We start from the raw sequence: 14,503 nt of genomic DNA, 5'->3' as shown, positions 1-14,503 counted from the left end.
GCTAAACTAACCAAGGATCACAGATGAAAACCTCAAAACCTTGCGTTGTGGTATCGTTCCTGCTCCTGTCATTAATCGAAATGTTTTAAATGTTGATTTTTTTTTTGAAAGAAACAACTTTAAATGAGAAATTCCTTCAGGTCTTCAGAGCCTCACATTCACAAAAACTCAAGCAGACCATAGTACCGTATCTGGTGTCCTGCCGCTTCCTGTTCTGGTTCAGTTTGAGGACGTTCAGGAAGACCTCGCTGGTCAGGCTGCCATCACCGCCGCTCCCATCCGGGGGGAAAAGCGGTGACGGGGGCTCCAGTGGGGACAGGCTGCCGCTGGAGGCTCCCACTGAGTCCAGAGACGCCCCCGTGTCCCTGCGACCCGTGGACTCGCTGCCGCTCTCCACCGTCAGGTGACTGCCGCTGTGACAGAGCAGAAACACGCACGTTAAACTGAAGCTTTCTTAGTGCAGACGAACATAACCGACACCAGATCTGATGACGGCTGATCCACTGACTGTCACGGTTACCTGAGTTTCCTACGCAGCAGGTAGTCGATGATGTCCGGGTCGGTCTGGATCAGACTCATCAGGACCTCCTGCTGCAGCTCTGCAGAGACCTGCGGGAACACACATCAGATTCAAGCATCGCTGAAAATAATTAGCATCTCCAGGACCGATGGAACATCACAGCTGTCTGGTGAGGGGGAGTCACACTGGGGGAAACGGACAGAGTCAGTCGATCCTGGACAAACTTGGACGATAATAAGGGTGGCCAGGGTCGCCAGGGCATGAATATTTAGTCTGACACTTTGAAACCACGAGCACTAAGTATAAGCTCTCATTTCAGATTAACATAGTGTTAATGAGAGAGCCTCCTCTGCCCTGAGGGGCAGCCAATCAGAAGAAAGTGAACTTAGAGAAAGGGGAGGTCAGGTATAAGATAAATAAGGATTATTGTGAACTTTGCAAAGCTGCTCTAGTAGAGTCCAAGAATAAACACCCCAAGTTGGAAATGAGCGTAACATAATAAAAGATTTCTGAATCACTTCCACAAATGACTGAAAGAGCGCTGTGAGTTTCTAGTACCGTGAAGAGTCTCCTGTGGTTCTGTATGAGCATCAGTGTGACGCTGATGATCGCCGTGCTGTCCTCGATGCCCATCACCTGCGGGCTCACGTCTCCCCCACGCTCCTTCTGAAGCAGGTTCGGCCCGAAGATCACGGCCAGGTTAGCGGCCGTCATCTTGTTTCCGGGGATCTGGAGAGCAGAGGAAGAGGAGGCGGTGATGGAGGTCAAAGTGCAGATGGAATATGCTGTGGTAAATTAAGTTTGCGAAACGGGATCCTGTTGGATTTCTTTTTACATTACTGAGAACCAACAAGCAGCTGCAGCATAAATGTCAGGACAGCAATGAAGCAACACCAGAACATTCATGCAATGTATTTTTCTCCAGTATTTCACAAGAGCAAAACGGACAAAATGGACAGTTTTCCTGACTAAACATGCTTTTTCTGCATTTCATCTTGCTTGTCGACAGCTCCCAAAAGCATCTGGTAGAGGTGCAACTTACTGAGGGACTTACCTTAAAAACGCTGTGTTCACAAAGGCCAGTTAGTCAGAAATGTTTGCATTTGTAATGTGCTATCAGCCAAGACCCTAACCCTCAGGACGACCACTAAGACAACATTAATAACATCTGCCAACCAAAAAAGAAGCTGAGGAATTATTCTGGCAGAGTTCTGACTCTCTCTCCACTAATTTTATGTCCTGGACAGCCAACAAAATCATTAACATGATTTTTCTTTAATAATATTATGGAGAAAATGTGGTTCTGTGACAGCCAGAAACAACACAGCTAGCCTTCAAATTTAGCAATTGTTTGTGAGGAACCGTGCAACTGTGGAAGATTAGACTCTGAGACCCCGCCCACATCTAAACGATACCTTTAGGCAGTGGAAAATACTACGACTACTACTACTCATAATATTAAGGTAATACTTTATAATAATGCCACACTGGTAAGCATTAGTAAAGTATTAGCAAGTGCTTAATTCACTGTACATGATTAGACTTTAAGATGTCATTTATAAATACAGATATGTGTATCAATCTGTTACTGTTACACCATGTACAGCTATGACTGTTACTTCATCACTGCCAGTAATACACATAATCATAATCACGATAAAATATCTTAATTTATAAATAGCATATGTGGGAGGAGTAATGCTATGTAAATGATGAAGTAAGCACTTGCTAATACCTTAATAATGTTTAATAGTGTGGCAATATCATAAAGTGCTACCAATAATAATAACAACATTTATGTGCATAATATTTATGAAACACACAAGAAATTTCAGTAGTTTAAAAATTAAAATCAGCTTTCCTCCAAAGAATAAATCACAAGCATAAAATCTGAATGTTAACATGGCGGTAAAATAAGAAGGTTAATGACACGGTCTAATATACAATGAGTTCCTCCACAACCAAGAACCCCCAACGACCACCTTCTGTCTTTGAACGTGGGAACAGTTACTGCACTGTGGTGCCAACTTTCTTTGTTTCTTTGCTCTGTTACGAGTGTTTTTTACTGGAAATGGATGGAATTCGATTAGGAAATGATATTATATTTATGTGCTTGAAGGACTGACACTGCCCTTCAGGGCGAATGCTTTCATTTTGTGTTTGTGTGGCTTCGACCTCGATGCCACTACTACGAGAGCTTCCAAAGGCTGAGGAAGACTTTATCAGTCATTGGTCCCACCTCCTCGTCGTTGGTTCTTATGCTGTCCTGTGCGAAGCTCTGCACGGTGTGTAACAAGGTGAGGAGGCGCAGCAGTGTGTCGCAGTTACAGGGAGGCAGCAGGTAGAGGAGGTGCTGGAGGTACTGCAGCTGGTCTGCTCCTCTCAGAACTGCAGGAGGCCCAGAGAGGAGGAAGAGGAGCAGGAAGTTAGTTACCCATCACATCACTAATTATACTGAGACAAAAACTGAACTCAATCATTAAAGCCGGTGTGTGTTTTTGTGTGTGTCTGTATGTGTGTATTGGGGGGTGCATGCATACAATTGGCATGCAGGAAGGCGGGGTAGAGCTCTCTGGGCAGCAGAGGATCCGGCATGTCCCTCAGAAACTCTTTGAGCAGTGCTGCCACATCGTGGACGCTGTGCTCCTCATCCAGCTGGACGTCAACGCCCACGTCAAAGTCCTCCCGTAGCTGAGGAGCGCGCACGCAAACACATATTAGTGTTTAAAAACAACAACGACAGTGCCTTCAAACTCATGTTCGGGTCACGACGGGGCCACGGTTCCCCGATGGACACATTTCTCAAAAACAGGATCTCACACATCATCAGCTTTTCGCTCAAAGATTATTTTTATATTCGTGCATCCAGCTTAGACCGACAGGAAACACACGATGGTGAATCAGGGGACATGCAGACCTACACCACTCCTCTACTGCTGGCAATAATCCACGTTTTTTTTTTTTTCAGGGAAAATGTGAATGAACGAGTTTCTGTATATTTTTTCCAGCTTTTTTCCTCAGTTATCAGCACATCAGGAGGTGTTGGACCCCAAATAAACAACAACAAAAACTCAGAATATTAATGGTATATTATTAGTGGAAAATAAAAATTATTTAAATTAATTTATTATTTTAATTAAATTAATTGGAATAATTATCCTAACCTGTCTCACTCTCTTCTTGGAGCTGCCGACTCGGAAGATACCCACAGTCTGAAGACCTGGAATACAAAATGTTACCACACACCATCTTTTAAAAATTTACATATGGATGGACTCAAATAAACAACACTGAAAGGCTGAAAATTTGGGGGACTTAAAGCCTCACCATAGGTCTCGATGTGACTGCAGCACCTCTCCAGCACCCGAGGCACCTGTCTGTAGATGGGGTTGAGGCTGAGCTTGGTTTGGGTCCTCCCCTCCGACGAGCTGCCACCCGGAGACTTGATCAATTCCAGTTCAGCCGGGTGGGAAAGCTGCAGCGCTTCAAGCAGGCGAGACTGACTCTCTACAAGGTCAGAGATCGAGTCCACTGATAGACCACCCTGTGGAGCAAAAAATGTTTATATATGCCTATAATATGTTCATAATTTTAAAAAAAAAGTACAATATTTATTCTCTTTTTAGCTCAGTTTTTGGTCTCCACCGGTCCCTAAAGATGATAACTTCCTTTATAGCGCTTAAATATCTCATCATGTTCTCTAGCTGGTTGTGAAGTTTGACTGAGTGCTGTTTGGTGATAAGCTATGTAGCTCTTTGTGGGTTAGCTAGGGCTTTTTCCATTAAAACGACCGTGTGCTGCAATTGAAAGTGGTGTGAGTGAGTGTTGTTAGGTCACTAAAAATGAGCGAAAATGTTACGATCGGTGGTATTTCTTTGTCGATTTGTCACTATTAGCTATGACTTTCATCTCACATAGTCATTTGTACCACTGTTAACAGAACAAGGTCCAGATATGTAGGAAAATCCATAATTAATTACTAAACTCCAGTTTTACAAAGTAGCGTGTGAGGTCAAATGCTCCAGCACAGAAAACAACGAGGAAAGGCAGTGAAAAAAAGCAAGAGACGCTGAAAGCTGAGGCAAATATGTATGAGGTGATAATGGGATGGAAAAAAGCTCACAACAGATGACAACGCAGGCTCGAGAGAGGAAAATGAGATGTGAGAAAGACAAAGGGACGCTGACGACAGAAAATGGAAAGTACATTCGAAGATGGATGGCAGGAGAAGAGGCCAGCAGAGGAGAAGAGTCAGCTCCTATCGCTTGTCTTGATGTTACCATGCAGTAAATGTCAGAGGAGCCGAATACCACAGAAATATAAATCACATGTCTATGGCCTGCAAATAGTTTCTGGAGGAACATCAAGAAATTCCTCACAGCTCAGTCCAGCAACATACTGCAGAAATGAGAAGATGTTTCCTCCATCTGAACATGACTCATTTGTGTTTTCTACAATAAATGTGCAGTTTGGCCTTATTTATGCAAAAATCAGTGAAAAGCCACCGTTATTTGCAAACTTACACTAGTTTATGCCATCATTTCCATGCTTTTTATTCATTATTTATGTAATCAACTGTGCAATACAATCTGATATGCACTGTTTCAACTTCCACTCCTAATTTTCTTCATTTCGGGGGTCTCAGCCAGTGTTTCCCAAATGGTGCGCTCTGGGGCAAATCCAGGTGTGCTATGGGATTTTGGGTGACCAACACATTAGCATCATAACTTCATAAAAAAGTAATGTGTTACCTTTATATTCACTATGTTCATACACATCGAATACTCTGACTGACAATTTGTGACAGGTGGAAACTGACAAGCCACAGCTGATAATGAGGGCAGACAACCACATATCCTGAGCAGGTGGGCAGGAGCCACCTGAGAAATTGGATCTGTTGTGGAGGGCCTTTATAAGTTAATTGGTGTGGCTCTCCACAACAGTCCCCCTGTCCTCCTAACTATCAGTCCTTGGAAATATTAATTGCCCAGCCCTGCTTATTGCTCCAGCCCTCAACAACAATCCCCATTATTCATGTGGCCCCTTAGAAATATTAAGTGCCCACCTTTTCACATTGATGTAGCCCTTCACAACAGTCCCAGCTTCTCATCCTTTGATAAAACAAATTATCCAGTCCTACTTATTGGTGCGGCCCTCCACAACAGGCCCACTTTTTCCTACTTTCTGCAAATCAGGATCATCCAGAAGACTTCATGCATTTAGAAACTCTTAAATATTACTTAAGCTGACCTTTGTTGATCTAATGATTTGCTTCTTTCTAATCTTAACCTTCATCAGAAACACATTTTGAATATTAGCGAAAGTCTGCAAATGACCTGCTATGCCATGTCATTCTGTTTGAAATCCAGGATAGTTATCCACTTCATGTGCAGCTCGGTGTTTTGCACAGCTGTAATACTTATGTGAGAGAGACCATCCCCGTCTATCATCCATCATAACACTGTCTAATGCTGTCATCGTTGCTCCGGTACAAAATCAAATAATATTTCAAGGTGTCCTTACAGCAGGTTCTCTTGTACTGGTGACAACACCAGTGAGCTCCCGCTGCTTTATTATTCATGATAATATATTCATGATTCAAGATCTCCACATGTTTATTTCCTTAAACAAAGACCTGCAATGCTATAGACATTTCCATTCCACCAGTAATCTTTTTGGAAAATCAATATCCTTAACAAAAAAAGCATTCTTAGTATTTATGGTATGGCATAAAGTGGCACATTTATGCAAGATTACAAGGCTCAGAGTTGCCTGTTACTTGTTCTTTGCCTGTAAAATGCACTTGTATGTAGGGATGTATGTAGCTGTTCTATATGCCCACAGTTGCTCCAAAAGCTGTATCAAAAGCCACTCAAAAACAGGCAATAAGAAGGAAATCAGCAGCTTGCTTCGCTGCAGAGAGATTTCCATACCAAGGCCTTTCCTGGTGACAAACACTGTGTTAGTAGATTTAGTGCCTGCTCCCACTGATCACTAATATATCTGACCTGAAGATGCAGCCTGTGATGACTGGAGGCAGATTTTCACAGAAATTATTCAAAACGTTTTATACAGAAATTGTTTTTTTTATGTTACAATACAATCCATTCCCAGATTAGCAATAAATAACCATTTATCATCATCATCATCATTGTTTATTTATATAGCACCTTAAAAAAAACACCTGGTAGACCAAGAATATAACTATAAAGAGTAATATTAAAAGAACAATTTAACACAAAAAAATGCATGTTTCATAACGAGTAATGAAGATAATCATCAGAATCACATTAAAGTCTCATTTCTATCAAATGTTACCACTGAGGCAGCGCTGTGTCTGCTGTTTACCTCAATGACCGACTCTTATCGCCTGCACTCGATAGCTGGTTCAGGTTCAATTACAGTTATATGGCTGTAATCATACTCATTACAAGCTTTACATAACCACTGGTTCCAGATCAGCATGAAAAGAAATTACAGAGTGTAATGGCCTCTAGCAGAGACGGGTTCACACACACACACACACACACACAGAAATGTAGGTGCACACACCACTTTTACTACAAACGTACTGCTGTGGAAATATTTAAAAAAAGCTAGAAATGCACTCAGAGATTAGTGTGGAGGCCTTGAGTACAGCACATACATGTAATCCTCACGGTGAATGAGACTAAATCTGGCAGAAAGAAACACATGTCCACTGTTTTTGTGCGTGTGTTGTCACTCAAAGAAATCTTACCCTTCTCTGTCCTCGTCCGGTGTTATCCAGAAACGTGGGTGACAGCGGTTTGTTCTGAGGGTCAGAAATTGGCGCCGGTGCCACAGAGTTAGCAGACGGCGAGCCCGGACCTCCTCCTGTGATGGACGAGGAGCTGACCAGAGGTCTGCTCCCATTGAAGAACTGACGCTTCTCCGCCCTGAATCGCAGGACGCTCGCCTCCAGGTCGAGGCAGTCGCGCCTGCTCTCCTTCAGAGCATCCTGCTGCCGCTTGTAGGCCCGGTCGTTGGCGATGACCTGGGAGAGCGGGATACCAAAGGCCTTGGGAGCCGATTCTGAGGAAAGAGGAGAAAATTTTATTTTCTTGCCAGCAATGATGAACACATAAAAACAACAGAGAAAACAAGGATGAAGTAGAAAGAAGAAAACAAACATATTGCCCAGAATATCCAAATAGACGATATGGATGAAAAATAGGGAAATAATATTAGTGCTATTTATTTTATGCCTTATTTAAGTGTTAAATATTATTATATCACTCTTCCTCACTTGAACACATTCTTTTTGTACTAAATAAAGCTAAAACAAATTCTAAACTGTCTTGAAACGTGATTAAAATGTATAAGAACAGCATCTGTCTGATTTACTGTTTGTTCCCCTGTACAAACAGAACTGCAGAGAAATACATCTGAATGCGCTAACATTGTAACTCATATTTGGAGCAGAACTGGAGCCTCCAGCGAGTTAATTTATTTATAGTACACATTCTTGTCTGCTGATAGTATCTATGCCGGCTTGTACACATACACGAGAGACACGAGAGTTCTTCTTTACTGATGTTTACTGTGCTTCTCTTAACGTACACAGGTACACCGTAGAACTGGTGAATACAAATGTACAAGAAAATTATATTTCAGCATTAAAACATATTACAATATAAAATTCACAAAATATAAACAAACATACCACTTTGGCCTGCAAGTAGACAAACCGGTGTAATTGGAACTTAGGGCTTATTTCTTCTTTCTTAGCTTGACTTTTACACGGCTAGACCGTCACCATGCGCAGCTTCTCTGACCTTACTTCCCAAAACAGGAAGTGACCTCTGCCCTTACCTTATACTTACAAAATTAACTGGTTACTTTCCATGTATCAAATTAACTTTACACCAATCCGGTAGGCAAAAAAGGAAAATGTTAACATGCTCAACACAAAAATAAAACATACAAAATAAAATGAGTTAGTTACATTATCATTACAAGAGCTCCGCCTAGTGGTCAAATACTAACATTTCACCAACTGTTACAGTATCTGAGATCCAAACAGGATAGTAGGCGGGGCCAGGTACGTACGTTCAGTTAGAGCAGAGCTACAGATTAAAAATGTCCAAGGCGAAGCGGTCAAAAGTCTGGTTGTACTTCACAGCAAAATATGCAAACTCAGCAGCCTGCAACAAGTGCTTTAAGGTGATACTGTGATACTGTCAAAGGAAGTAACACCTCGAATCCGATGAAACACCTGGTGACGCATAGCGTTTTTTTAAAAGCCGAGAAATGCGCCGTATTTGATAGCTTGCTGCGAGACCTCACACTGTGCACGTTGGGTGGGTTGCCAGTTATCGGACCCGGAGCAACATCCCCCAAAAACCTGAAGAATAGAGTCCTGGCCCCTAGCCCTGCCAGTGTAGCAGAAATGATGAGGATGATGATGGCAGCAGCCGTTCTTCTCTGCGTGAGTAGCTTAATGTTGCTCGTGTGTAATTTACGTTGAGTAGGCTAACCATGTTATTACATTAATGCATGTAAGGTGAACTAGCAAACATCATCATAGCTACATGCGGCTGTCTTCTTGTTTGATGGCAGATACTCCCTTCACCCTGGCCAAAAAGGCTAAAATGACCAAAGAAAAAGTGGGAAACAGTTAAACATGAGAGGTTTAGGACAAAGTTTGTGTTTTTTTTCCATTGTTTAAGCACTGCTTCCAGCCAAGAGTGATACCATATATGCCCCATAGCTGCAGAAAAGGCTAACATTGTTATCTTTTTACAAAAAAAACAAACAAACAGCTGAACATGAGAGGTTTTTGGACAAAGTTTGTGTTCTCCATTCTTTAAGCACCGGTTCGAGCACCGTTTAAGCACCGGCACCGTTTCAAAAGTACCGATTTGGCACCGGTATAAAACCTAAACGATACCCATCCCTAATTAGGGCTGTTCGATATAATGATATATATCGGCTGACGATATAAAAACATCTATCGTTTCATTTTACGCTATCGTTTGTTTCGTGGTGTCGCAAAATAAACTGTTTACTGCAACATTTTTTCCATCGTTTTGATGGTCACTGCAGTGGCTATATTAATTTCTTAAAGTTCTCTCTTTCTCTTATATTTAATATAACCACACTATGAACGGACAAGCGTCTGTGTTTATGCGTTGTTGTTAGCAACAACAACGGTAAAACCACCGCGTATCTGCTTCTTTATTTTTCACACAAACCTTTCACAATAAAGTTCAAGATCCTGTTGAGACTTTTCAAAATAAACTGAATCACGTGAAAGATGCAGAGTATTTACGGATGAGAAGCAAAAAAGAGCCGTCAGGTGCTAAAAAATAAACCTTAGACTGAAACTTTAGAACAGGCAAACTGCAGCACGCCGTGTAATAAATACTCACAAAGAAAACGGCGGCTGTTACAACTTATGTCTAAAAATGTATAGTTTCATGCATCTGTTAAAACGCTCAACTCCAGCTACATGACGCGCAGCTGGAAACACTTCACGCAAGTTGAGCTGCCCGAGATTCACAGAATTTACAGAAAATGTTACATTTTTGTGATTTATATCGATATCGGACGATAGATGATTTAATATCGGGATATGAGATTTTGGTCATATTGCACAGCCCTACTAAGTATTTCTTCTTCACTCACTATGTGTTTACACAGCAGTCTGCCACAGGCCGCGGGCACCTTGTAGTTGTTTATTCAGCCATGAACTTCTCAGCATACCAAAGTATTCTAGAGCCAAATATGAGCCCATCTGTCTGGCAGCTAAAAGTTGGCTGAAACTGAATCATACAACAGTACAATGATCCCAGGCACAACAGCCAATCTACAACAGAATGGCTGAAAAAGTAAAGAAAGACCTTAAATGCATGCATGTAAACTTCAATGAACCGAAGCAACGCTGTAAAGAAGAAAAAAAAATCCTCCACAACGACGTGAGAGACTCACAAACTGAAACGGAAATGATTCCTTCAAGTTATTGCTGTTAAAGGCGCCTCTACAAGCTGCTGAATCGCTGGGGTGTACTTTTCACAGGAGTGTATGTGTTACTTTAAAAGTTTGAGATGGGCCTGTCTAATGTATGGGAGAGCAAATATGTTTGCCGGTGCTGCAGTCATAGTAGCCAACGAATCACAAGGCAAGCTGATAATATACAGCAGAGAGATGGACGTACATCCCAGGTCTGAAAAGTAAAGCCAGTTTACTTGCAGAAACACTTCTGGTTATCTAGAAGTCAGCGGGAAAATAAAAATACTGAAAGGAGGATGATCCAGCTCATTGGCTGATGAGTTGAACTAACTCACTAACTGATAAAGTGGTCAGCCAAAAACATCATCTCAGGGATATAATGGGATTTCGCAAACCTCGGTGATGTCATTGTGGCAATGTCCATCTATTATACTGTTAATGACGCTGACAAAGCTCTGATTAGCAAATAGCATGAACCAAGTTCCATGTTAGTGACTGATATTCATTCACACACAACAGGGTAAACAATCACTGTCATGATCAACTTCACTTTGATGTCAAATGAAACAACCTCACTCTCTCAGTATATTCCCATAACATGATGTGATGGGCTATCGGCACAAACAACACACGTAAATTGAAGCAACACTCATTACAATGGTCTGTGAATACACAACCAATGCAGATGTTCTTGTGTGCAGTCCTCCAAAAGACAAGACTTGTAGCCTCAGATCTAGTACTGCATTTGTGTAGGTACAATACTAGTTGATTGAAAAGTTAGACAAAAGTTGCTGCAGAAACATGAAAGAGAAGGACAGCATAGATGGCCTGAACTGAAATAATCAAACATTTTCTGTCTTCTCCAGTGCACAGGATAGGCTAAAGCCCCAACATCAGCACAAACACCAAGAAGGCCTGTTTCCCTCTTATTACACTACATAGGAGTGACATGTAGAGCAGGGGTGGGCAACTCCAGGCCTCAAGGACCGGTTTTAGTTGTGTCCTTGATCCAACACAGCTGATTTAAATGGCTAAATTAACTCACCAACATGTCTTGAAGTTCTCCAGAGGCCTGGTAATGAACTAGTCATTTGATTCAGGTGTGCTGACCCAGGGTGAGATCTAAAACCTGCAGGACACCGGCCCTCGAGGGCTGGAGTTCCCCACCCCTGATGCAGGTATTGTGTGTGCCATGCCTTTAGTGCTCGATGCAGATCTTTATTAAAATGCACAGTTGTTATTAACAAAACACTGAGGGAACTCAGGAGTGTGAGAACCTGGAGGAGCAGAGATTACAGGGATGCTTACAGCAGTGCAGAGATAATGACTGATAAATCGAATCAAGGCAACTAAAGGGTCTGTTTATAGGCGATGATGAAATGAACTTGTTAGCCTGTGAACGCCGTAATCGCACAGCTCCTCGCACAACGGATAAGAGGTTTAAGTAGACAAGCGGTGTAAGAATAGACAGAATGTTGGGAGCAGGATAATCCTGTTAGAGCAGCCACACAGCAGACATCAAACTCAGACTGATACGGGCTTACAGCAGACACGCTCACGCAGGTAAACACGGTACGAGTGAGGTCACTGTCGTCAGTTTCCTCCTCGACATATCAGCTCCAAATGTAAATGTCTCACTATGCTACCACTCCCGAGGTTAAGCATAGACTGTTTATCTGGCACCCACCTTAGTGAAGGCCCAGTTAGACATTCAGTCTGGTGACTCTTTGATCAGGATCAAAAAGTGATAAAGCCAAAATGTAGTTGTTATTTCATGATAAAAAGATGCATTGCCTAAAAAGAATCTGGATATTTTGTGCATGAGAGGAAAAAAACACCAAACGGTACAAAAAGTGCTTGTTGGCTCTCTGCCAGTAGTGCCCAGGAGTATACCAGATGTAGCCACACAAAAATGTGTAACTGCTCCAGGGTGTCCTGGATCTACCCTAGGACCTCCTCGTGATAGAACATGCAGGGAACACCTCGGCATTCTGGAGGCCTCCTAATCAGATGCCTGAACCACCTCAGCCGACTCCTTTCAGTGTGGAGGAGCAGCGGTCCACTGAGCTGACATGTGTTTCACACACATGAAACAGGAAGCAGATTATTTAGGTTCTATCTACTTAACACACTCACATTCAAGAATCGTGAACATGCACACGATTGTTTGAATGGAAACACATGGATGCACACGTGCACAGTCTCACCCGGAGAGTCCCGAGCAGGTCAGAGAGGCAAATCAGCCCTGTGAGGGCTTAAGGATGCAGGATGGACTCAGCCTGAAATAACTCAGGTTCTGTGGGGAGTTTATTCTGCAGAGCTGCATTGCTCAGATCAAAGGAGGAATTACTATTTACATTACTTTAATGAAACAAAAAGACAAAATTGGGAGTGAGCAAAACTTCTCCATTTAATTTATACTCACATTTTACTCAGCTCCAATGTTCCCTCTAAGCTGCGTGCATGTGCAATTGCGCACTGCTGGCACGGTCTCTGCGCACAGAAAATCTGTGCTGCGCACAAAAAAAAAAATCTAACCTGAATTGAAATTAAAATTAAAACGTTAACAATTCTGTTTTGCAGTGTTAGTCAGTAAGTGACTGGCTGCTCCTGTATGTGTTTAGAACGATGCCGCCTTATCCCATAGTCCAGCCAATGATGCGATTCACATTCGTATATACGCAGCTAATCAACGTTGTTGACAGGCTATGACAGCGTCCTTATGTGGCTGATGTGGAGTGAAGCCACGTTAATGACAACATGTACAACCATTGGAGATGTGAGCAGGACAGACGGAACAATTGACGGAAAAAATGTGGATTTTACACCAGTTTTTAAATTGTGTTGATAGGCCACGTAAAACCAGAGTTATGATAAAATATATATATATATATATGCAATGGGGTTTTTTTTCCAACGTTTATATTTACTGCGGGAAGAAACAGTAAAAACTGTGTTTTATAAGGAAAACGCTCAAAAGCACTCCCCGCCTGTGAGCAAAAACAAAAACCCCACCTTTTCCTATTGATGTAAAAATATACCATGTCGACCAATCAAAACATGGCATTTAGTTGTTTAGAAAGCGGGACGTTTTAGGAGTGACGGCGGTGTTTTGAGATGTGAGACATTTGCGACGTTTAGCGCAAATCTTGTGTCGTTAGTGTGTAGTGTAGTCAATAGTTTTGTTGTGTGTGTCAGAACAATGAGGCGACTGCTGAATGTTACAGGTGTTACAGCAGTGATACATCTCCTGTTGTCAGGCCTGCATCAGGCTGTTGTTCTCCTTTATCTCACAGTGGACAGAAATTGTTTTTTGGAGTGGCACAAATAATTTGTGTGGCATCAGATTTGATGCAGAACAGCTGATTGTTCTGTAAATGTTGTGTAAATTTTTCTGTTTGAAATGTTTTTTAAAAAACCGCTTTGGCTGCATTTTTAGGTAAACAGCTGCAGTCACTATACAGGGTGGGCCATTTATATGGATACACCGGAATAAAATGGGAATGGTTGGTGATATTAAGAGGATTGTCAATGCAACCCTCTTCTCCCACTCTTCACACACTGATAGCAACGCCGCAGGAGAAATGCCAGGGTAATCAATTGGGCAACATTGGTCATTATATACTGTATTTTGCAGACAGAGTTACAGGACTCTCTCCGAGACCACAGACTCATACTCATAATACGAGTCAGAGCTTTATAAAAAAAAAAAAGAAAAAAAAGAAAGAAAGAAAGTTGTGTTTTCAAAATTGGAGTTCAAGTGACTTTTACTTCCAATAGTGTTAACATACTACACAGATCATGAAGATTTGTTTAAATTTGTTTAGAGGGCTCTAAATAAAAGCTCTAAATAAAATAAAAAAAATAAATAAAACACCTGTTTTTAAGGTTTTGTAGTGAGCAGCCCTTTGATAAGTGCCTTGCTGACTAGCTGCCAGCTATTATTAGCTTGTGGCCACATGTGCAAGCTAGAGCAGAGCTACAAGGTAATTAGCGCAACAGATTGTGAAG

General features: G+C 41.9%; 1 protein-coding gene across 2 annotated transcripts in view; it reads right to left on the bottom strand.

Moving 5' to 3' along the window:
• Window positions 1-14,503, bottom strand: part of arhgap36 (Rho GTPase activating protein 36) — a 79,184-nt gene that overhangs the window by 4,380 nt on the left and 60,301 nt on the right. For both annotated transcript variants that reach the window (XM_085450716.1, XM_085450715.1), the window contains 8 exons: window positions 7,260-7,573; window positions 3,848-4,064; window positions 3,685-3,740; window positions 3,061-3,211; window positions 2,760-2,908; window positions 1,079-1,249; window positions 521-609; window positions 187-413 (listed from right to left, as the gene is read on the bottom strand). In XM_085450716.1, coding sequence (XP_085306842.1) covers window positions 187-413; window positions 521-609; window positions 1,079-1,249; window positions 2,760-2,908; window positions 3,061-3,211; window positions 3,685-3,740; window positions 3,848-4,064; window positions 7,260-7,573 — 1,374 coding nt within the window. The remainder of the gene's footprint in view (window positions 1-186; window positions 414-520; window positions 610-1,078; window positions 1,250-2,759; window positions 2,909-3,060; window positions 3,212-3,684; window positions 3,741-3,847; window positions 4,065-7,259; window positions 7,574-14,503) is intronic.

Source organism: Copadichromis virginalis, linkage group LG3 (genome assembly GCF_057382275.1).
Source record: "Copadichromis virginalis isolate Kocher_CV1m ecotype Utaka linkage group LG3, C_Virginalis_male_GT1.1, whole genome shotgun sequence".
NCBI classification, from domain to species: domain Eukaryota; kingdom Metazoa; phylum Chordata; class Actinopteri; order Cichliformes; family Cichlidae; genus Copadichromis; species Copadichromis virginalis.
This window is presented reverse-complemented; position numbering and strand designations above follow the sequence as displayed.